This window comes from Macrosteles quadrilineatus, unplaced genomic scaffold, assembly GCF_028750875.1.
Source record: "Macrosteles quadrilineatus isolate MER2022 unplaced genomic scaffold, UCM_ALF_1.0 Scaffold_2__2_contigs__length_208266976, whole genome shotgun sequence".
NCBI classification, from domain to species: Eukaryota; Metazoa; Arthropoda; class Insecta; order Hemiptera; family Cicadellidae; genus Macrosteles; species Macrosteles quadrilineatus.
In genome coordinates, this window is record NW_026542595.1 from 115,819,124 (window position 1) to 115,842,793 (window position 23,670).

The window sequence follows — 23,670 nt, forward strand, 5'->3', positions numbered from 1 at the left end:
TATCCCAACTCAAATTCTCGTCTAGAATCAATCCAAGGAATTTTGTATGGTTTACTTGAATAATTTTTGATCCATCTAGCTGAACGTTTGGTTGTAATTTTAATAAAGATGCTATTGACAATCTGAAATAGTTACTGCTATCAAGCCTTAGTTCTTAAAAAAATAGTGGGATGTTCCCGTTTTTTCTCTGCTTTCATTAATCGGATGAATCCAGAACATATGTTTAATCCTACGGTGCTTAATACGTCGATACAATAACCACATAGCAACAACTCTTTTATGATTAAGTATTCAATAATGTCGTCTTGTCCTCGACACAACCACAAAGACTGATCGTTTGGCTGATAAAATTCTGGTATGTGTGCAAGCACCATGGACCAATAAAATATCGACCGACTTATTACGGACCGTCCAAAATCGGTGTGTGTGCAAATAGCCTGATGTGAGCTGCTGGGGGCTTTGATTCAAAATTAGGCCCTGGAATCACATGACAATCCTCTGACCTTAATCCTATAGTTCATAATAAATCACCCTGTGTTAAGTAAGTGTACAGTCGCCAATGTGAGATTAGTTTTAAAAGCTGATGTGATTTTGTTGGTAGTTTCCTGGCTGTGGAAGAGATGCGAAGAGGTTCGTCTCCTGCTGCAGCGACTCGAGAGGCCGTCTCTCGTATCAAACAGTTCTACCCATCATTCAGTGGCGCCATCATTGCTGCCAACCTGTATGGTGAGTACGCAGCCGCTTGTCATGGAATGGACACGTTCCCTTTCTCTGTTCATGATCCGCACCATCCAGAGGGGATTGTTTTACGAGTTCCGTGTATATGAGACGAACTGTAATTGTTCACTTCTAAAATTGCTAAATTTATAGGTAATGTTTTCAAATACAATATTGGGTGCTATATTTTGTGTAGTTCTATTTGAATTACCGGAATTTAGTATATTGCAGTGACTAGGTTATTTTGAAGATGTAACCAACAGATAATTACCATTAGGATATTACTTTATTTTGTTGTCTTTCCACGCCATTGGCACCTAACGTCTTTTGGAATAAACCTTGGTCTCGATACAACCTTTGTCACGAGTTGTTGTAGAATAGAATCATTGAAGTGATAGTCGATAAATATTTACAACTGTGCCAAGAATAGTTAACTAAGGATTGGGGTTATGAATACCTTCTCAATACCAAAGAAAGATTTAGTAAAAAAGATTTTGTGCCTTAACACTAAGTCACCTCTTCTAGAAGTTAAGTCATATACTATTTAGTTGTATAAATTAGTGTAGTAGAACTCCAATTATCCGAATCAATTTGAACCGTACCCCATTTTGAAATTTAAAATTCGGAAAATTGGATTTTTACCAAAATTCAGAGTCAAAGAGTCTGCAACGATTGTCACAATCACAAAATTTACCTTTTCAACGCAATTGCGGAGTACGATAATGATTTTGGCAGGAGACGATCAATGATGGTGTCTACACAACTGTGGATTTATCTATCATTTTGCCGCGAGCGTGAAACACGATGATTATGTTACCAAGAATACAGGAGACGATGATGGTGTCAAAAATGCCATGGGATATATTTATCATTTTTCCGCAATCACGAAAAATGATGACGATGTTACCGTGACCGCGGGAGACATTGATGGTGTCAACACAACATTGATGGTGTTAACACAGTCGTGAGACAGGTTTTGGATTTTTCCTTGATGATGGTTTCTGCCTTATTTAATAACGATTCGTATTGCTGTGATTTTAAATTTTTAAATAATATCTGTAAGCAATTTGGATAGTTGGAGTTCGGATAATTGGAGTTCTACTGTACTCAAATGTTAGTATCTAATTATTTCCAATACTGTGTGTGTTTATATATTTACTACTTGTTTGTTAAAACTGCACAAGGCCTTAATGTTATGAAATCTAATATTCTTATTGGTTTAAAAAGTAGCATTGGTTCATTTTCCTAAAATATATATATTTGATACTTTTAATACTGGAAATAGGTTATCAAACTGCAAAAAACGTGTTATTAAAATTTAAGTAAGAAATTATATTTTTAAATAATACCTTTGATTTTGACTATTGATTGGTAAAACTAGACATTCCATCCCCACGTTAGTTGTTGCCCAAAACGGACGTAGTAGAAGTGAGCCACCTACAGATTGTGCTGATAAAATTATTGAGTTGATAAAACAACTTTTGTAAGCTGTAGCATCACGTCAACTATCTCAATAACAAGGAGGTAAAAAAGTATAATTTTGTACACTAGCGCAATCCATGACTGGCTCACGTTATTTTTTTTTTTAAATTCGCGACAGCTATTCCTTATAGATGGCATGTCTAGGTAGAACACATGGGAGTAGCCAAATCTTGTACATTCTATTGTATGTATGAATTGGCTACTCCAATATATTCTATCTTTTTCATATCATCAATAATTTACCCTACACCGTGAAGAACAATTTTTATGTGTCCTTTATTTGTGAACCTGTAAAAAACACTTCAACTTTGTCAGGTAATCACCTTTTCCCTGTTGAAATAATCTCCTTAAACATAATGGATGTCAATGAAAAAAGTCACAATATTTAACAAAATTATTTTTATTAAAACTAATAAGACAGATAACATAGCAACATAACTATACCAACAATATAAAAACCTGAAATGTTTATCTCGATCAGTCTATTGATTAGTGATATTTGTATCTTTCTGCATAAAACATTCTACACATCAATAATGAAATAGTTGTAGTAGACTTATAAAGGAATATTGTTGTATCAGATCATAAATTTTAAAATTAAAAACTAGGTCTAGGCTAGTAAAAAAACAATGAATTAAATATTAGTAATTTGTGCAATCGGGATGGCATTAGCACATACACAAAAACACACCATGTAATAATTGACGATATGGAAGAAACCAGCTTGTGAAAACAAATGGGGTAACTTAAAACACTGTTATTACATTCAGTACAATAAATTGGCATAAAACATCTCCATTTATAACCATTTGGCAATCTAAAACATTTTAGGCCAAGCAAATATGGCAAGCTCGAATAACCTCTTTGTACTTGGAACCAAACAATTTTAACTGCAAAGACACAAATACAGGCCAATTTGTAGAACGGTTTTGCAAAACCATCTAATACACAGTCCTAATTAACCGTTTTCTATCACAAGGCTAACTTACAAAAAAGGCACAACATTGATTTTTGTGGCATAACTGTCACAAATAAAAATAATATTACTTCTACTTTGGCTCTTGAAACGTAAATCACACGTCTTTTCCGCAACACAAGAGTACAGTGGAAAGCTTGAAATGCAGTTCAAAATTAAAAAGTTAACAAATCTTCCAATACCTGTTTATGGACAATATCCGAATAGTAATAAGTAGTTATAATATTTAAACAGCTCTCTTAACTGATCAACTATATCAACAATTAGCTTTTTCATAGGATTAGTGTAATCTTCTCTAATACAATCTCCATCTGAATATGATTATAATGGCCCTGCTTTGATGGTAAAAAAACTTATACAAAAAACCTGGGAAAATAACTATACAATTATTAAAATTATAAAGTATTTTTCCTACCACTGCATGGAATAATAACATTGCCACACCTGTAAAAAGTACGCAAAATAGCTCATTTCCACTCTAGAGTGAGAAAGGCCAGCAGGAAATGTATGGCCGCACAAAGCTTAAAGTTCTCAAGTGGCAATGATATATTTTGTGCTCTTAATACACAAATAGCTATTCTCCACACCTATTTAAACGCTTATAGCTTTTCCAAAATATTTACGACCATCTGAATAGCTTCCAGATCTTTTACAGTATGGAACATACTTTCTAATGGTTCAACAGAACAATATTGTTTACCAAACCATATAGGGGCAGATTGAAATACTCAATGTACCTTAAAGGTAACCGACTTTATTGTACCAATCAATTTTCCACTGTATCACCAATTTATATACATCGAGCCAAAAAAATTAACCACCTTCAAAGCATCTTGATGCTGTAATATCTTGTTAAGTCTTACTACTAAATCTCGTGTAACTATCGCTTATAGAAAAAATACAAAAGAAAGTGTTTTGAGCTTAGACAGGTCAGATCTGGGAGCTGAATCTTGGCCGAGGGAGATCTCCAAAGACAGCATCTCCGTGGACACTCTTCGCGAGGGCTTTGATACTGGCTGCGATGTCCATGGGCTGCTGTGGCACCTGCGCAACATTGTATAATTTAAGAAGGTTGCATTTAATTTCAGTTTAATTACTGTGACTATTACTATAGTTAGTTGGTTCACAAAATTTAGGCAATTAAGGGGAAGATTCCTGGGTTCCCCCACAGCTTTTTTATTGCTTAATCTGTCGTTTGGTTTCAAAGTTAAAGTAAGGTAAAGAGGATGAAATGGCTTTGCCTCAAATCGCCTAAATTTTGTGAACCAACTAACTATAGCATTTCCACTAATCTGTCCTACCTTGTAACCAACACTGCACTACCCTGTAGATCCTGTACCTTAGACTACCCCACCCAGTACCTGCAGTAACCTACGCTGCACTACCCTGTAGATCCTGTACCCTAGCCTACCCCACCCAGTACCTGCAGTAACCTACGCTGCACTACCCTGTAGATCCTGTACCCTAGCCCACCCTACCCAGTACCTGCAGTAACCTACGCTGCACTACCCTGTAGATCCTGTACCCAAACCTACCCCACCCAGTACCTGCACAGGGTTGCCACCAAAGTGAGATAAAAAAATTCATGCATAATTCAAGGTTTTCATTGGTAGTTTTGAAAAATTCATGGGGTATATGCTCGCACAATTTCACCATAAAAGAGTGTTGCCTAGTTCAGAATTGTACATTAATTTATCGACAATATATAGTTTTGTGTGCTACTATCAAATAAAACACATTTCATGCGTTTATTTTACAGTGAAAAATAAGAATTTAATAAAATTTATCCAGTCTAAAAAAAGTAAAATCACAGATGAAAAAGGATATTAATAAAAATCTTGTGTGTGATAATACGATGTAATTATAAAAAAAAATTAAACATCTGATTTAACAACATCATAGGCCTAATGATAAATTCAAATGTTAGAAGAAATAATAAATAAAAAATAAGTCGGATTGGTAGTTAGGTCTAGGCCTAACCTAAAAAACATTACATCCAAACATAAAAGGTTTAACTTAGTTAATCCAGCAATGGCCTAGAACTTTACTGTCTAAACATCAAATTAAGATAATAGGCATAACGTATTTAATTAAGATAATAGGCATAATAAAAACAAATGTTAAGAACATGATCCAAGAAACGGTTAAGTTACCTTAGTAATGGACCATATCTAGGCCTACTAAAACGCGCATGCAATCTATTACTTTATACTGTAACACAGTAGGCTAGCCTACATTGTAATCCAAAGCTGAATCTAGGCTAAGTTAGGCCTGAACCAACTTTTATTTATTGAGAAGATTAAAGGTTACCGACTGACTGATAAAAACACTCTAAAAAGGTAAGATTATGTAAATAAATATTTAGTTAAAGCTAAGAACGAAACAAAAGTTATGGAATGTATGTAAGTTTAGACATAGGCTAACTTACATTAAGTAGGCCTAATAAAAAAATAATTAATTACATTCCCCTACAGAAAAGGTTAAAATAAACTTAGTTAGGAGGATGTTTCTTCCGACTGGATCAGTTTATATATTATTATTTGCCTACACAGGTTTAAATCACAGTTAAAACAATTATTTAATTAAATTTACATCTCATTAGTTAGTATTATATATCTCATTAGTCTCATTATTGACTGAAAACACCTAGTTATGCTTCCAACAAAACATTTACATTTACCTTCCTCAGAACGAAATCACCATTTTTCAGCACAACATTGACTTCTTGCAACTTAGGCCTAAATAAATAAACTTAAACTCCCGTTGTAACGTAACACATTTATTCAACACTGACAGTAGTTTGAAATTACGACATATTTGACCAAACAAACACAGAAGACGGTTCCAGCCGGCGTAAGCCATTTTGACCTTTATGGCAAGGCAAGGTGAAGGTACTTCTTATTTTAACGTTGTAAAGTATCGGAAGTATGATATATCAGTAATAAAAAATATTTAATCTGAACACTTGTTCCACTGAGTGTTGGGTAATCAATTATAAGAAGCACAAAACGGAATCACGAGTGCAAAAAGTGATCTTACTGTCCAGTGTCCACCACTACTTCAAAAGTTTGACAAGTTTCAGATCAGTTTAAAACTTTTAGGTTATGGTTACTCTGTATTTCCTTCCACACGAACACTAGAGGAGAGAGTAGAGAATGAGTACAGAGCGAGCATCAATTCCGATTGTCGATGTTTTCGAAACATCGATGTCTTTTCTATCGATGTTCGAAGTTGTTTGTTTACATCGATGGTAGATTACCGAACCGATGATTTGGTTTGTTACATCGGTCTTTTAGGCCAACAAAAGTAATGAAATATTGATGTTTTCCGTAACTGAATTGTATTGGTTTTAGGTTAATTGGCTGTTACAGTGCAGAGAACAGACGAGAAACTCGGAATAAACATCGATGTGATCGATGTTTTAGCTCCGAAAGCATCGATTTTATCGGTAGATCGGTACTCGGTAGAGATGGGCGTTATAACATAACAGGATGAATAACAGTGTTGCGGCCACGGCAACGTTATCGCGGCAACACGTTGCGGAGAACTCCCTGTTATTATAATAACGTATCTATCTACACAATGTTGCAGGAAAGCCGCGCGGACAACGGAAACATGCATTGCCATTAGTGCCGTTGCCGCAACGCTACCAGAGCAACGATAACTTCTGAAACGAACTAGAATAACGCATCCTGTCTGGACAACGCGGCAACGCCCGACTCCCGACTACAACTGAAAACTGAACTCCGAACTGATCAACCGACAACGATAACTGAACGCCGCAACACCGACCGGCGACCGGCGTACAAGACAACGGTTTATAGCGGCAACGAGTTGGCAATCGTTATTGAAATAACAGGTTGCCGCAACACGTTATTGGGCAGCTGCGTTATCGTTATAACCGTTGCCGGAAAACAACGATAATTCCCATCTCTAGACTACTCGGCTGACGTCGGTTACGATCGTATTTGACCTTGAATAAACTACGCAATCGTTTCTGTTCGTGGCATGGCAACAAAACTTTTTATCTCGACACTCCCACTTTGACGTTTTATCTCGGTGTTCATTTCGAGAATGGTTTTAATACGGAGTATTTGATTCAGCACATTTAGGGGGTTTGGCTGAATTATTAATAATGATTTTGAGAATTCATGGTCCAATGACGAAATTCACGCATAATTCACGCACTTTTTCATGGTCACCTAATTTCACGCATAATTCACGCTTTTCAAGGTTTTCATGGCTGGTGGCAACCCTGCTGCAGTAACCTACGCTGCACTACCCTGTAGATCCTGTGCCCTAACCTACCCCACCCAGTACCTGCAGTAACCTACGCTGCACTACCCTGTAGATCCTGTACCCTAGCCAGCCCTACCCAGTACCTACAGTAACCTACGCTGCACTACCCTGTAGATCCTGTACCCTAGCCAGCCCTACCCAGTACCTACAGTAACCTACGCTGCACTAACCTTTAGATCCTGTACCCTAGCCAGCCCTACCCAGTACCTGCAGTAACCTACGCTGCACTACCCTGTAGATCCTGTACCCTAGCCCACCCTACCCAGTACCTGCAGTAACCTACGCTGCACTACCCTGTAGATCCTGTACCCTAGCCCACCCTACCCAGTACCTACAGTAACCTGCACTGTACTACCCTGTAGATCCTGCACCCTAGCCCGCCCTACCTAGTACCTACAGTAACCTACGCTGCACTACCCTGTACATCCTGCACCCTAACCTGCCCTACCCAGAACCTACAGTAACCTACGCTGCACTACCCTGTAGATCCTGCACCCTAGCCCACCCTACCCAGTACCTACAGTAACCTACGCTGCACTACCCTGTAGATCCTGTACCCTAGCCAGCCCTACCCAGTACCTACAGTAACCTACGCTGCACTACCCTGTAGATCCTGCACCCTAGCCCACCCTACCCAGTACCTTCAGTAACCTACGCTGCACTACCCTGTATATCCTGTACCCTAGCCAGCCCTACCCAGTACCTACAGTAACCTACGCTGCACTACCCTGTAGATCCTGTACCCTAGCCCACCCTACCCAGTACCTACAGTAACCTACGCTGCACTACCCTGTAGATCCTGTAGCCTAGCCCACCCTACCCAGTACCTGCAGTAACCTACGCTGCACTACCCTGTAGATCCTGTACCCTAACCTACCCCACCCAGTACCTGCAGTAACCTACGCTGCACTACCCTGTAGATCCTGTACCCTAGCCCACCCTACCCAGTACCTGCAGTAACCTACGCTGCACTACCCTGTAGATCCTGTACCCTAGCCAGCCCTACCCAGTACCTACAGTAACCTACGCTGCACTACCCTGTAGATCCTGCACCCTAGCCCTCCCTACCCAGTACCTACAGTAACCTGCACTGTACTACCCTGTAGATCCTGCACCCTAGCCCGCCCTACCTAGTACCTACAGTAACCTACGCTGCACTACCCTGTAGATCCTGCACCCTAGCCCACCCTACCCAGTACCTACAGTAACCTGCACTGTACTACCCTGTAGATCCTGCACCCTAGCCCGCCCTACCCAGTACCTACAGTAACCTACGCTGCACTACCCTGTAGATCCTGCACCCTAGCCCACCCTACCCAGTATCTACAGTAACCTACGCTGCACTACCCTGTAGATTCTGTACGCTAGCCCACCCTACCCAGTACCTGCAGTAACCTACGCTGCACTACCCTGTAGATCCTGTACCCTAGCCAGCCCTACCCAGTACCTACAGTAACCTACGCTGCACTACCCTGTAGATCCTGTACCCTAGCCAACCCTACCCAGTACCTGCAGTAACCTACGCTGCACTACCCTGTAGATCCTGTACCCTAGCCCACCCTACCCAGTACCTGCAGTAACCTACGCTGCACTTCCCTGTAGATCCCGTACCCTAACCTACCCCACCCAGTACCTGCAGTAACCTACGCTGCACTACCCTGTAGATCCTGTACCCTAGCCCACCCTACCCAGTACCTACAGTAACCTACGCTGCACTACCCTGTAGATCCTGTATCCTAGCCAGCCCTACCCAGTACCTACAGTAACCTACGCTGCACTACCCTGTAGATCCTGCACCCTAGCCCACCCTACCCAGTACCTACAGTAACCTACGCTGCACTACCCTGTAGATTCTGTACGCTAGCCCACCCTAACCAGTACCTGCAGTAACCTACACTGCACTACCCTGTAGATCCTGTACCCTAGCCAGCCCTACCCAGTACCTGCAGTAACCTACACTGCAATACCTGTAGTAGATCCTGTACCCTAGCCCACCCTACCCAGTACCTACAGTAACCTACGCTGCACTACCCTGTAGATCCTGCACCCTAGCCAGCCCTACCCAGTACCTACAGTAACCTACGCTGCACTACCCTGTAGATCCTGTACCCTAGCCAGCCCTACCCAGTACCTACAGTAACGTACACTGCACTACCCTGTAGATCCTGCACCCTAGCCCACCCTACCCAGTACCTACAGTAACCTATGCTGCACTACCCTGTAGATTCTGTACGCTAGCCCACCCTACCCAGTACCTGCAGTAACCTACACTGCACTACCCTGTAGATCCTGTACCCTAGCCAGCCCTACCCAGTACCTACAGTAACCTACACTGCACTACCCTGTAGATCCTGTACCTTAGCCTACCCCACCCAGTACCTGCAGTAACCTACGCTGCACTACCCTGTAGATCCTGTACCCTAGCCTACCCCACCCAGTACCTGCAGTAACCTACGCTGCACTACCCTGTAGATCCTGTACCCTAGCCAGCCCTACCCAGTACCTACAGTAACCTACACTGTACTACCCTGTAGATCCAGAATCTACAGTAGTGTAGGTTACTGTAGGTACTAGGTAGGGTCGGCTAGGGTACAGGATCTACTACAGGTAGTGCAGTGTAGGTTACTGAAGGTACTGGGTAGGGTCGGCTGCGGTACAGGATCTACAGGGTAGTACAGTGTAGATTACTGTAGGTACTAGGTAGGGTAGGCTAGGGTACAGGATCTACAGGTAGTGCAGTGTAAGTTACTGTAGGTACTAGGTAGGGCGGGCTAGGGTACAAGATCTACAGGGCAGTACAATGCAGTTTACTATAGGTACTGGGTAGGGCGGGCTAGGGTACAGGATCTACAGGGTAGTACAGTGCAGGTTACTGTAGGTACTAGGTAGGGCGGGCGAGGGTACAGGATCTACAGGGTAGTACAGTGTAGATTACTGTAGGTACTGGGTAGGGCGGGCTAGGGTACAGGATCTACAGGTAGTGCAGTGTAGGTTACTGTAGGTACTAGGTAGGGCGGGCTAGGGTACAGTATCTACAGGGTAGTATAGTGCAGGTTACAGTTGGTACTGGGTAGGGCGGGCTAGGGTACAGGATCTACAGGGTAGTACAGGTTACTGTAGGTACTGGGTAGGGCAGGCTAGGGTACAGAATCTACAGGGTAGTAAAGTGTAGATTACTGCAGGTACTGGGTAGGGTCGGCTAGGGTACAGGATCTACTACAGGTATTGCAGTGTAGGTTACTGTAGGTACTGGGTAGGGCAGGCTAGGGTACAGGATCTACAGGGTAGTACAGTGTAGATTACTGCAGGTACTGGGTAGGGTCGGCTAGGGTACAGGAACTACTACTGGTATTGCAGTGTAGGTTACTGTAGGTACTGGGTAGGGCAGGCTAGGGTACAGGATCTACAGGTAGTGCAGTGTAGGTTATTGTAGGTACTGGGTAGGGCGGGCTTGGGTAAAGGATCTACAGGGTAGTACAATGTAGGTTACTGTAGGTACTGGGTAGGGCAGGCTAGGGTACAGGATCTACAGGGTAGTAGAGTGTAGGTACGACAGGTACTGGGTAGGGCGGGCTTGGGTACAGGATCTACAGGGTAGTACAATGTAGGTTACTGTAGGTACTGGGTAGGGCAGGCTAGGGTACAGAATCTACAGGGTAGTACAGTGTAGGTTACTGTAGGTACTAGGTGGGGCTGGCTAGGGTACAGCATCTACAGGAAGTACAGGGTAGGTTACTGTAGGTACTAGGTGGAGCTAGCTAGGGTAGTACAGGATCTACAGGTTAGTACAGTGTAGGTTACTGTAAGTACTGGGTAGGGTCGGCTAGGGTACAGGATCTACAGGTAGTGCAGTGTAGGTTACTGTAGGTACTGGGTAGGGCTGGCTAGGGTACAGGATCTACAAGGTAAGGAAGCGTAGGTTATTGCAGGTACTGGGTAGGGCTGGCTAGGGTACAGGATCTACAGGGTAGTACAGTGTAGGTTACTGTAGGTACTAGGTGGAGCTAGCTAGGGTAGTACAGGATCTACAGGTTAGTACAGTGTAGGTTACTGTAAGTACTGGGTAGGGCAGGCTAGGGTACAGGATCTACAAGGTAAGGAAGCGTAGGTTATTGCAGGTACTGGGTAGGGTGGGCTAGGGTACAGGATCTACAGGGTAGTACAGTGTAGGTTACTGTAGGTACTGGGTAGGGTCGGCTAGGGTACAGGATCTACAGGTAGTGCAGTGTAGGTTACTGTAGGTACTGGGTAGGGCAGGCTAGGGTATAGGATCTACAAGGTAAGGAAGCGTAGGTTATTGCAGGTACTGGGTAGGGTGGGCTGGGGTACAGGATCTACAGGGTAGTACAGTGTAGGTTACTGCAGGTACTGGGTATGGTCGGCTAGGGTACAGGATCTACAGGGTAAGGAAGCGTAGGTTATTGCAGGTACTGGGTAGGGTGGGCTAGGGTCCAGGATCTACAGGGTAGTACAGTGTAGGTTACTGTAGGTACTGGGTAGGGTCGGCTAGGGTAACGGATCTTCAGGTAGTGCAGTGTAGGTTACTGTAGGTACTGGGTAGGGTCGGCTAGGGTCCAGGATCTACAGGGTAGTACAGTGTAGATTACTGTAGGTACTGGGTAGGGCGGGCTAGGGTACAGGATCTACAGGTAGTGCAGTGTAGGTTACTGTAGGTACTAGGTAGGGCGGGCTAGGGTACAGTATCTACAGGGTAGTATAGTGCAGGTTACTGTTGGTACTGGGTAGGGCGGGCTAGGGTACAGGATCTACAGGGTAGTACAGTGTAGGTTACTGTAGGTACTGGGTAGGGCAGGCTAGGGTACAGAATCTACAGGGTAGTAAAGTGTAGATTACTGCAGGTACTGGGTAGGGTCGGCTAGGGTACAGGATCTACTACAGGTATTGCAGTGTAGGTTACTGTAGGTACTGGGTAGGGCAGGCTAGGGTACGGGATCTACAGGGTAGTACAGTGTAGATTACTGCAGGTACTGGGTAGGGTCGGCTAGGGTACAGGAATTACTACTGGTATTGCAGTGTAGGTTACTGTAGGTACTGGGTAGGGCAGGCTAGGGTACAGGATCTACAGGTAGTGCAGTGTAGGTTATTGTAGGTACTGGGTAGGGCGGGCTTGGGTAAAGGATCTACAGGGTAGTACAATGTAGGTTACTGTAGGTACTGGGTAGGGCAGGCTAGGGTACAGGATCTACAGGGTAGTAGAGTGTAGGTACGACAGGTACTGGGTAGGGCGGGCTTGGGTACAGGATCTACAGGGTAGTACAATGTAGGTTACTGTAGGTACTGGGTAGGGCAGGCTAGGGTACAGAATCTACAGGGTAGTACAGTGTAGATTACTGCAGGTACTGGGTAGGGTCGGCTAGGGTACAGGATCTACTACAGGTATTGCAGTGTAGGTTACTGTAGGTACTGGGTAGGGCAAGCTAGGGTACAGGATCTACAGGTAGTGAAGTGTAGGTTACTGTAGGTACTAGGTAGGGCGGGCTTGGGTACAGGATCTACAGGGTAGTACAATGTAGGTTACTGTAGGTACTGGGTAGGGCAGGCTAGGGTACAGAATCTACAGGGTAGTACAGTGTAGGTTACTGTAGGTACTAGGTGGGGCTGGCTAGGGTACAGCATCTACAGGAAGTACAGGGTAGGTTACTGTAGGTACTAGGTGGAGCTAGCTAGGGTAGTACAGGATCTACAGGTTAGTACAGTGTAGGTACTGGGTAGGGTCGGCTAGGGTACAGGATCTACAGGTAGTGCAGTGTAGGTTACTGTAGGTACTGGGTAGGGCTGGCTAGGGTACAGGATCTACAAGGTAAGGAAGCGTAGGTTATTGCAGGTACTGGGTAGGGCAGGCTAGGGTACAGGATCTACAGGGTAGTACAGTGTAGGTTACTGTAGGTACTGGGTAGGGTGGGCTAGGGTACAGGATCTACTGGGTAGTACAGTGTAGGTTACTGCAGGTACTGGGTATGGTCGGCTAGGGTACAGGATCTACAGGTAGTGCAGTGTAGGTTACTGTAGGTACTGGGTAGGGCAGGCTAGGGTACAGGATCTACAAGGTAAGGAAGCGTAGGTTATTGCTTGTACTGGGTAGGGTGGGCTAGGGTACAGGATCTACAGGGTAGTACAGTGTAGGTTACTGTAGGTACTGGGTAGGGTCGGCTAGGGTACAGGATCTACAGGGTAATACAGTGTAGGTTACTGTAGGTACTGGGTAGGGTCGGCTAGGGTACAGGATCTACAGGGTAGTACAGTGTAGGTTACTGCAGGTACTGGGTATGGTCGGCTAGGGTCCAGGATCTACAGGGTAGTACAGTGTAGGTTACTGTAGGTACTGGGTAGGGTCGGCTAGGGTACAGGATCTACAGGAAGTGCAGTGTAGGTTACTGTAGGTACTGGGTATGGTCGGCTAGGGTACAGGATCTACAAGGTAAGGAAGCGTAGGTTATTGCAGGTACTGGGTAGGGTGGGCTAGGGTACAGGATCTACAGGGTAGTACAGTGTAGGTTACTGTAGGTACTGGGTAGGGTCGGCTAGGGTACAGGTTCTACAGGGTAGGTTACTGGATTAGGATAGGTAACCAGGTTACTGGAGGTAGGTAGGGTGGGCTAGGTTACAGGTTCTACAGGGTAGGTTACTGGAGTAGGATAGGTAACCAGGTTACTGGAAGTAGGTAGGGCACGCTAGGGTACAGAATGTACAAGGTAGGTTACTGAAGTAGGATAGGTAACCAGGTTACTGGAAGTAGGTAGGGCACGCTAGGGTACAGAATGTACAAGGTAGGTTACTGAAGTAGGATAGGTAACCAAGTTACTGGAGGTAGGTAGGGCAGGCTAGGGTACAGATACTACAGGGTAGGTTACTGAAGTAGGATAGGTAACCAGGATACTACAGGGTAGGTTACTGAAGTAGGATAGGTAACCAGGTTACTGGAGGAGGTAGGTAGGCAGGCTAGGGTACAGCTTCTACAGGGTAGGTTACTGGAGTAGGATAGGTAACCAGGTTACTGGAGTAGGATAGGTAACCAGGTTACTGGAGTAGTATAGGTAACCAGGTTACTGGAGGTGGGTAGGGCAGGCTAGGGTACAGGTTCTACAGGGTAGGTTACAGGAGTAGGATTGGTAACCAGGTTACTGGAAGTAGGTAGGGCACGATAGGGTACAGAATCTACAAGGTAGGTTACTGAAGTAGGATAGGTAACCAGGTTACTCGATGTAGGTAGGACTGGCTAGGGTACAGGTTCTACAGGGTAGGTTACTGAAATAGGATAGGTTACCTAGGTTACTGGAGGTAGGAAGGACAGGCTAGGGTACAGCTTCTACATGGTCGGTTACTGGAGTAGGATAGGTAACCAGGATACTACAGGGTAGGTTACTGAAGTAGGATAGGTAACCAGGATACTGCAGGTAGGTAGGGCAGGCTATGGTACAGGTTCTACCTAGTGTAGGTTACTCAAGTAGGATAGGTAACCCGGTTACTGGAGATGGGTAGGGCAGGCTAGGGTACAGGTTCTACACGGTAGGTTCCTGGATTAGGATAGGTAACCAGGTTACTGGAGGTGGGTAGGGCAGGCTAGGGTACAGGTTCTACAGGGTAGGTTACTGGATTAGGATAGGTAACCAGGTTACTGGAGGTAGGTAGGGTAAGCTAGGGTACAAGTTCTACAGGGTAGGTTACTGGAGTAGGATAGGTAACCAGGTTACTGGAAGTAGGTAGGGCACGATAGGGTACAGAATCTACAAGGTAGGTTACTGAAGTAGGATAGGTAACCAGGTTACTCGATGTAGGTAGGACTGGCTAGGGTACAGGTTCTACACGGTAGGTTCCTGGATTAGGATAGGTAACCAGGTTACTGGAGGTGGGTAGGGCAGGCTAGGGTACAGGTTCTACAGGGTAGGTTACTGGATTAGGATAGGTAACCGAGTTACTGGAGGTAGGTAGGACAGGCTAGGGTACAGATACTATAGGGTAGGTTACTGAAGTAGGATAGGTAACCAGGATACTGCAGGTAGGTAGGGCAGGAAAGGGTACAGGTTCTACAGGTTAGGTTACTAAAGGAGGATAGGTTACAAGGTTACTGGAGGTGGGTAGGGCAGGCTAGGGTACAGGTTCTACAGATAAGGTTACTGGAGTATGATAGGTTACCAGGTTACTGGAGGTAGGTAGGGTGGGCTAGGGTACAGGTTCTACAAGGTAGGTTACTGAAGTAGGATAGGTAACCAGGTTACTCGATGTAGGTAGGACTGGCTAGGGTACAGGTTCTACAGGGTAGGTTACTGAAATAGGATAGGTTACCTAGGTTACTGGAGGTAGGAAGGACAGGCTAGGGTACAGCTTCTACAGGGTAGGTTACTGGAGTAGGATAGGTAACCAGGTTACTGGAGGTGGGTAGGGCAGGCTAGGGTACAGGTTCTACAGGGTAGGTTACTGGAGAAGGATAGGTAACCAGGTTACTGGAAGTAGGTAGGGCACGATAGGGTACAGAATCTACAAGGTAGGTTACTGAAGTAGGATAGGTAACCAGGTTACTCGATGTAGGTAGGACTGGCTAGGGTACAGGTTCTACAGGGTAGGTTACTGAAATAGGATAGGTTACCTAGGTTACTGGAGGTAGGAAGGACAGGCTAGGGTACAGCTTCTACAGGGTCGGTTACTGGAGTAGGATAGGTAACCAGGATACTACAGGATAGGTTACTGAAGTAGGATAGGTAACCAGGATACTACAGGGTAGGTTACTGAAGTAGGATAGGTAACCAGGATACTACAGGGTAGGTTACTGAAGTAGGATAGGTAACCAGGTTACTGGAGGAGGTAGGTAGGCAGGCTCGGGTACAGCTTCTACAGGGTAGGTTACTGGAGTAGGATAGGTAACCAGGTTACTGGAGTAGGATAGGTAACCAGGTTACTGGAGTAGTATAGGTAACCAGGTTACTGGAGATGGGTAGGGCAGGCTAGGGTACAGGTTCTACAGGGTAGGTTACAGGAGTAGGATTGGTAACCAGGTTACTGGAAGTAGGTAGGGCACGATAGGGTACAGAATCTACAAGGTAGGTTACACAAGTAGGATGAAAACCAGGTTACTCGATGTAGGTAGGACTGGCTAGGGTACAGGTTCTACAGGGTAGGTTACTGAAATAGGATAGGTTACCTAGGTTACTGGAGGTAGGAAGGACAGGCTAGGGTTTAGCTTCTACATGGTCGGTTACTGGAGTAGGATAGGCAACCAGGATACTACAGGGTAGGTTACTGAAGTAGGATAGGTAACCAGGATACTACAGGGTAGGTTACAGGAGTAGGATTGGTAACCAGGTTACTGGAAGTAGGTAGGGCACGCTAGGGTACAGAATGTACAAGGTAGGTTACTGAGGTAGGATAGGTAACCGAGTTACTGGAGGTAGGTAGGGCAGGCTAGGGTACAGATACTACAGGGTAGGTTACTGAAGTAGGATAGGTAACCAGGATACCACAGGGTAGGTTACTGAAGTAGGATAGGTAACCAGGATACTACAGGGTAGGTTACTGAAGTAGGATAGGTAACCAGGATACTGCAGGTAGGTAGGGCAGGCTATGGTACAGGTTCTACAGGGTAGGTTACTCAAGTAGGATAGGCAACCCGGTTACTGGAGATGGGTAGGGCAGGCTAGAGTACAGGTTCTACAGGGTAGGTTACTGGATTAGGATAGGTAACCAGGTTACTGGAGGTAGGTAGGGTAGGCTAGGGTACAGGTTCTACAGGGTAGGTTACTGGAGTAGGATAGGTAACCGGGTTACTGGAGGTGGGTAGGGCAGGCTAGGGTACAGGTTCTACAGGGTAGGTTACTGGATTAGGATAGGTAACCAGGTTACTGGAGGTAGGTAGGGTAAGCTAGGGTACAAGTTCTAAAGGGGAAGGTTACTGGAGTAGGATAGGTAACCAAATTACTGGAAGTAGGTAGGGAACCGAGTTACTGGAGGTAGGTAGGGCAGGCTAGGGTACAGATACTACAGGGTAGGTTACTGAAGTAGGATAGGTAACCAGGATACTACAGGGTAGGTTACTGAAGTAGGATAGGTAACCAGGATACTACAGGGTAGGTTACTGAAGTAGGATAGGTAACCAGGATACTACAGGGTAGGTTGCTGAAGTAGGATAGGTAACCAGGATACTGCAGGTAGGTAGGGCAGGCTATGGTACAGGTTCTACCTAGGGTAGGTTACTGGAGTAGGATAGGTAACCAGGTTACTGGAAGTAGGTAGGGCACGATAGGGTACAGAATCTACAAGGTAGGTTACTGAAGTAGGATAGGTAACCGAGTTACTGGAGGTAGGTAGGACAGGCTAGGGTACAGATACTATAGGGTAGGTTACTGAAGTAGGATAGGTAACCAGGATACTGCAGGTAGGTAGGGCAGGAAAGGGTACAGGTTCAACAGGGTAGGTTACTAAAGGAGGATAGGTTACAAGGTTACTGGAGGTGGGTAGGGCAGGCTAGGGTACAGGTTCTACAGATAAGGTTACTGGAGTATGATAGGTTACCAGGTTACTGGAGGTAGGTAGGGTGGGCTAGGGTACAGGTTCTACAGGGTAGGTTACTGAAGTAGGATAGGTAACCAGGTTATTGGAAGTAGGTAGGGCACGCTACGGTACAGAATCTACAAGGTAGGTTACTGAAGTAGGATAGGTAACAGAGTTACTGGAGGTAGGTAGGGCAGGCTAGGGTACAGATACTACAGGGTAGGTTACTGAAGTAGGATAGGTAACCAGGATACTGGAGGTAGGTAGGGTAGGCTAGGGTACAGGTTCTACAGGGTAGGTTACTGGATTAGGATAGGTAACCAGGTTACTGGAGGTGGGTAGGGCAGGCTAGGGTACAGGTTCTACAGGGTAGGTTACTGGATTAGGATAGGTAACCAGGTTTCTGGAGGTAGGTAGGGTAAGCTAGGGTACAAGTTATAAAGGGGAAGGTTACTGGAGTAGGATAGGTAACCAGGTTACTGGAAGTAGGTAGGGCACGATAGGGTAAAGAATCTACAAGGTAGGTTACTGAAGTAGGATAGGTAACCGAGTTACTGGAGGTAGGTAGGGCAGGCTAGGGTACAGATACTACAGGGTAGGTTACTGAAGTAGGATAGGTAACCAGGATACTACAGGGTAGGTTACTGAAGAAGAATAGGTAACCAGGATACTACAGGGTAGGTTACTGAAGTAGGATAGGTAACCAGGATACTGCAGGTAGGTAAGGCAGGCTATGGTACAGGTTCTACAGGGTAGGTTCCTCAAGTACGATAGGTAACCCGGTTACTGGAGATGGGTAGGGCAGGCTAGGGTACAGGTTCTACAGGGTAGGTTCCAGGATTAGGATAGGTAACCAGGTTACTGGAGGTAGGTAGGGTAGGCTAGGGTACAGGTTCTACAGGGTAGGTTACTGGAGTAGGATAGGTAACCGGGTTACTGGAGGTGGGTAGGGTAGGCTAGGGTACAGGTTCTACAGGGTAGGTTACTGGATTAGGATAGGTAACCAGGTTACTGGAGGTAGGTAGGGTAAGCTAGGGTACAAGTTCTAAAGGGGAAGGTTACTGGAGTAGGATAGGTAACCAAATTACTGGAAGTAGGTAGGGCACGATAGGGTACAGAATCTACAAGGTAGGTACTGAAGTAGGATAGGTAACCGAGTTACTGGAGGTAGGCAGGGCAGGCTACTACAGGGTAGGTTACTGAAGTAGGATAGGTAACCAGGATACTACAGGGTAGGTTACTGAAGTAGGATAGGTAACCAGGATACTACAGGGTAGGTTACTGAAGTATGATAGGTAACCGGGTTACTGGAGGTGGGTAGGACAGGCTAGGGTACAGGTTCTACAGGGTAGGTTACTGGATTAGGATAGGTAACCAGGTTTCTGGAGGTAGGTAGGGTAAGCTAGGGTACAAGTTATAAAGGGGAAGGTTACTGGAGTAGGATAGGTAACCAGGTTACTGGAAGTAGGTAGGGCACGATAGGGTAAAGAATCTACAAGGTAGGTTACTGAAGTAGGATAGGTAACCGAGTTACTGGAGGTAGGTAAGGCAGGCTAGGGTACAGATACTACAGGGTAGGTTACTGAAGTAGGATAGGTAACCAGTATACTACAGGGTAGGTTACTGAAGTAGGATAGGTAACCAGGATACTACAGGGTAGGTTACTGAAGTAGGATAGGTAACCAGGATACTACAGGGTAGGTTACTGAAGTAGGATAGTTAACCAGGATACTGCAGGTAGGTAGGGCAGGCTATGGTACAGGTTCTACAGGGTAGGTTACTCAAGTACGATAGGTAACCCGGTTACTGGAGATGGGTAGGGCAGGCTAGGGTACAGGTTCTACAGGGTAGGTTCCAGGATTAGGATAGGTAACCAGGTTACTGGAGGTAGGTAGGGTAGGCTAGGGTACAGGTTGTACAGGGTAGGTTACTGGAGTAGGATAGGTAACCGGGTTACTGGAGGTGGGTAGGGTAGGCTAGGGTACAGGTTCTACAGGGTAGGTTACTGGATTAGGATAGGTAACCAGGTTACTGGAGGTAGGTAGGGTAAGCTAGGGTAAAAGTTCTACAGGGTAGGTTACTGAAGTAGGATAGGTAACCGAGTTACTGGAGGTAGGTAGGACAGGCAGGTTTTGTAGGTAGGGTACGCTAGTGTACAGGAAATATGGGATAGTGCAGGGTAGGTTACAGGATCTAGGGTAGTGGAACATAGGTTATTAGAGGTACATTTTTAAGGGCTTGTCACAATGACAGGTTTACTGGTACAGATACTATAGGGTAGGTTTCTGAAGTAGGATAGGTAACCAGGATACTGCAGGTAGGTAGGGCAGGAAAGGGTACAGGTTCTACAGGGTTCGTTACTGAAGTAGGATAGGTTACAAGGTTACTGGAGGTGAATAGGGCAGGCTAGGGTACAGGTTCTACAGATAAGGTTACTGGAGTATGATAGGTTACCAGGTTACTGGAGGTAGGTAGGGTGGGCTAGGGTACAGGTTCTACAGGGTAGGTTACTGGAGTAGGATAGGTTACCAGGTTACTGGAGGTGGGTAGGGCAGGCTAGGGTACAGGTTCTACAGGGTAGGTTACTGGAGTAGGATAGGTTACCAGGTTACTGGAGGTGAGTAGGGTAGGCTAGGGTACAGGTTCTACAGGGTAGGTTACTGGATTAGGATAGGTAACCAGGTTATTGGAAGTAGGTAGGTTACTGGAGTAGGATAGGTTACCAGGTTATTCGAGGTTGGTAGGGCAGACTAGGTTTCAGGTCCTACAGGGTAGGTTACTGGAGTAGGAAAGGTTATTAGATTACTGGAGTAGGATAGGTAACCAGGTCACTGGATGTAGGTTAGGGCAGGCTAGGGTATTGGTTCTAAAGGGTTAGTTACTGAAGTAGGATAGGTTACCTCGGTTACTGGAGGTAGGTATTGCAGGCTAGGGTACAGGTTCTACAGGGTAGTTTACTGGAGTAGGATAGGTAACCAGGTTACTAGAGGTAGGTAGGGCAGGCTAGGGTACAGGTTCTACAGGGTAGGTTACTGGAGTAGGATAGGTAACCAGGATACTGGAGGTAGGTAGGGCAGGCTAGGGTACAGATACTACAGAGTAGGTTACTGAAGAAGGATAGGTTACTAGGGGTACAATGTACTGCAGGGTAGGTTACAGGATCTACAGGGTAGGTTGCTGGAGTAGGATATGTTACTTAGGTTACTGGAGGTAAAGGGTAATGAAGGATAGGTTACAGGAGGTACAGGGTAAGGTAGGCTAGAAATATTTGGTAGTCCAGGGTAGGTTACTGGAGGTACAGAGTAGGGTACAGGAACTATGGGATAGTCCAGGGCAGTTATTTGGAGGTACAGGGTAGGGCTGGCTAGGGTACAGGAACAAAGAAGTAGTGCAGGGAAGGATATTTACCGCAATATTTACTTTGAGATTTTTCCACTACCGTGAGTAACTACCACGGTATTGCTGAGGCCGCAAAAAATGCTCACGAGTGTTCTTGCAATTGCGAATGACGATTACGTTATTTCCAAGACAGCAACATTTAACTTACAGATGTTGTCGCGATCACAAAAATGACAACCACCTCATTTCTGAGACAGCAACATTTACTTACGAGTGTTGCCGCTCCCATGAGTGATGACCACGGTATTGCCGAGACCGCAAAATATTTATACCAACAATAAAAAAATAATTATTTACTAGTACTTCTTCGCAGGCTGGGTAGGTTACAGGTACTAGGGTAGTGCATGGTAGGTTACAGGATCTAGGGTAGTACAACGTAGGTTAGTCGAGGTACCAGATAGGTAGGGTACGCTAGTGTACAGGAAATATGGGATAGTGCAGGGTAGGTTACAGGATCTAGGGTAGTGGAACATAGGTTATTAGAGGTACAAGGTAGGTAGGGCAGGCTAGGGTACATGAACTATGGGGTAGGTTAGCGGAGGTACTGGGTAGACCAATCTAGGGTAGTGCAGCATAGGTTACTGGCAGTACAAGCTAGGTTACAGGATCTAGGGTAGTGCAATGTAGGTTACTAGAGGTACAAGGTAGGTAGGGCAGGCTAGGGTACAGGAACTATGGGGTAGGTTAACGGGGGTACTGGGTAAGCCAGTCTAGGGTAGTGCAGCATAGGTTACTGGCGGTACAGGGTAGGTTACAGGATCTAGGGTAGTGCAATGTAGGTTACTAGAGGTACAAGGTAGGTAGGGCAGGCTAGGGAAGGTTAGCGGGGGTACTGGGTAGGCCAGTCTAAGGGTACAGGATCCACGTGGTAGTGCAAACTATAGATACAACTATATATCACAATAAGTATTAGGCTGTCATAGGCTAGAAAAATTTACAACTGAAATAATTATTTTAGTATTAGTTTATGGACTTCTTCTACCCTACAGTAATCGTTTTTCTACATTTTGTTTTAGTAAGTATAGTATCATTTTTTCAGACCAGCTTGGAGGCTTCGGGCTGATGATTATAGCTGTGTTTAGTTTTAATTTTATTGTGTCTTTGCAGACTATATGTTGTTAGGTTATGCAGTGTAAAATTAAAGCAATATTGATGAAATATGTAGGTTAGGTTGGATAAGTAAGTTAGGTAAATGTGGATTAATTGACAGTCACTTGAAAGTGTGAAAAGTTTTCTTATCTTTCAAAATGTAGTGTAGTCAAGACACTTAGTGTAGGAAAAGTCTCTAACTAAAACTAAAATAGTTTTCTTTTTCGATATGAACTTTAAAACCACAGTGAAATAACTACATAAATATTAATTAAATGACAATTAACAAAAGTAGAATTGATCTTACACTTGCAAGGGTCAATGCTGTTCTAAATTTATTTTCAAACGAGCATTATATTATAACTATTCAACTTCATGTAGGTAAATAATAAAAGTTTTGAATTAGACTCACCCTGTATTCATGCCTGTGAGGTGAGTCTTCAACGCTGGAGTGTTGAGCGAAGACTGGTACGTTGACTGGAAGAGACTTGGCGTAAATGGCTGCACTGACATGTCGTGGGATGTGAATGCCTTCATCATGGCTGCCAGACTCTGCACAAACAGAAGATAATGTCAATCATTGGGCAATGGATGTTGTTGCACTGTTACTAAGTGGGATCAAATCAAATCATATCATATCAAATATGTTTTTATTCATAATATGTAAAATTTATGTACAGTACTTACTTACTTTCTGTGTCCGGAAATCAGACTTCGCTTTTCCAAAAATTAGCTACCGATATGGCTTTGTCATTCGCATGTAAAAGATCATCTAATGTGCAAGACTGGTCTAGGCGTGGGCAGATCACCAGATGGCCAGGATCCTGAACAGCACCACAAGCGCACAAGATGTTTTCTTCTTCTGGTAAGAGACCCCATTTCTTCATGTTTGTCTTGCATTTTAGTACCTCGACCCTAATTCGATAGGGTCTTCCACACCGTGTAATGAAGTCCTCCACCAGGAGCCAGTTCCTCCCTGGCTGGTATGGGAGGGTTAGTCAACGTGGCCTCCCACCTTGCCACCCAATTGCTTGAGAGTGATCCATCCAGGACTCGTGTCCGTGATAAAAAGCTCTTTCTGGACCGAAGCCGTCGCTCTGCAGGTTGGTGGCCGTGTAATGGGTGACGAGGGTCTGTCTCTTGCTTAGTCCTTTCTGCGTCGGCATTTTTATTTATTTTATTTATTCAGGAAGGCAATTTATTTT

At 44.7% G+C, this 23,670-nt stretch overlaps 2 protein-coding genes across 2 annotated transcripts in view; one reads left to right on the top strand and one right to left on the bottom strand.

Moving 5' to 3' along the window:
* The window catches only part of LOC128984799 (N(4)-(Beta-N-acetylglucosaminyl)-L-asparaginase-like), a 50,555-nt gene extending 49,728 nt beyond the window's left edge, over positions 1–827 (top strand). Inside the window, exon 6 of the mRNA XM_054404167.1 lies at positions 602–827. Within this exon, the coding sequence (XP_054260142.1) occupies positions 602–827 (226 nt within the window). The remainder of the gene's footprint in view (positions 1–601) is intronic.
* Positions 828–2,583: 1,756 nt separating this feature from the next.
* LOC128986062 (uncharacterized) overlaps positions 2,584–23,670 on the bottom strand; it is a 37,039-nt gene continuing 15,952 nt past the window's right edge. Inside the window, exons 7-8 of the mRNA XM_054406157.1 lie at positions 22,878–23,017; positions 2,584–4,219 (exon numbers count right to left, since the gene is read on the bottom strand). Of these exons, the coding sequence (XP_054262132.1) occupies positions 4,106–4,219; positions 22,878–23,017 (254 nt within the window). The 3' untranslated portion in view covers positions 2,584–4,105. The remainder of the gene's footprint in view (positions 4,220–22,877; positions 23,018–23,670) is intronic.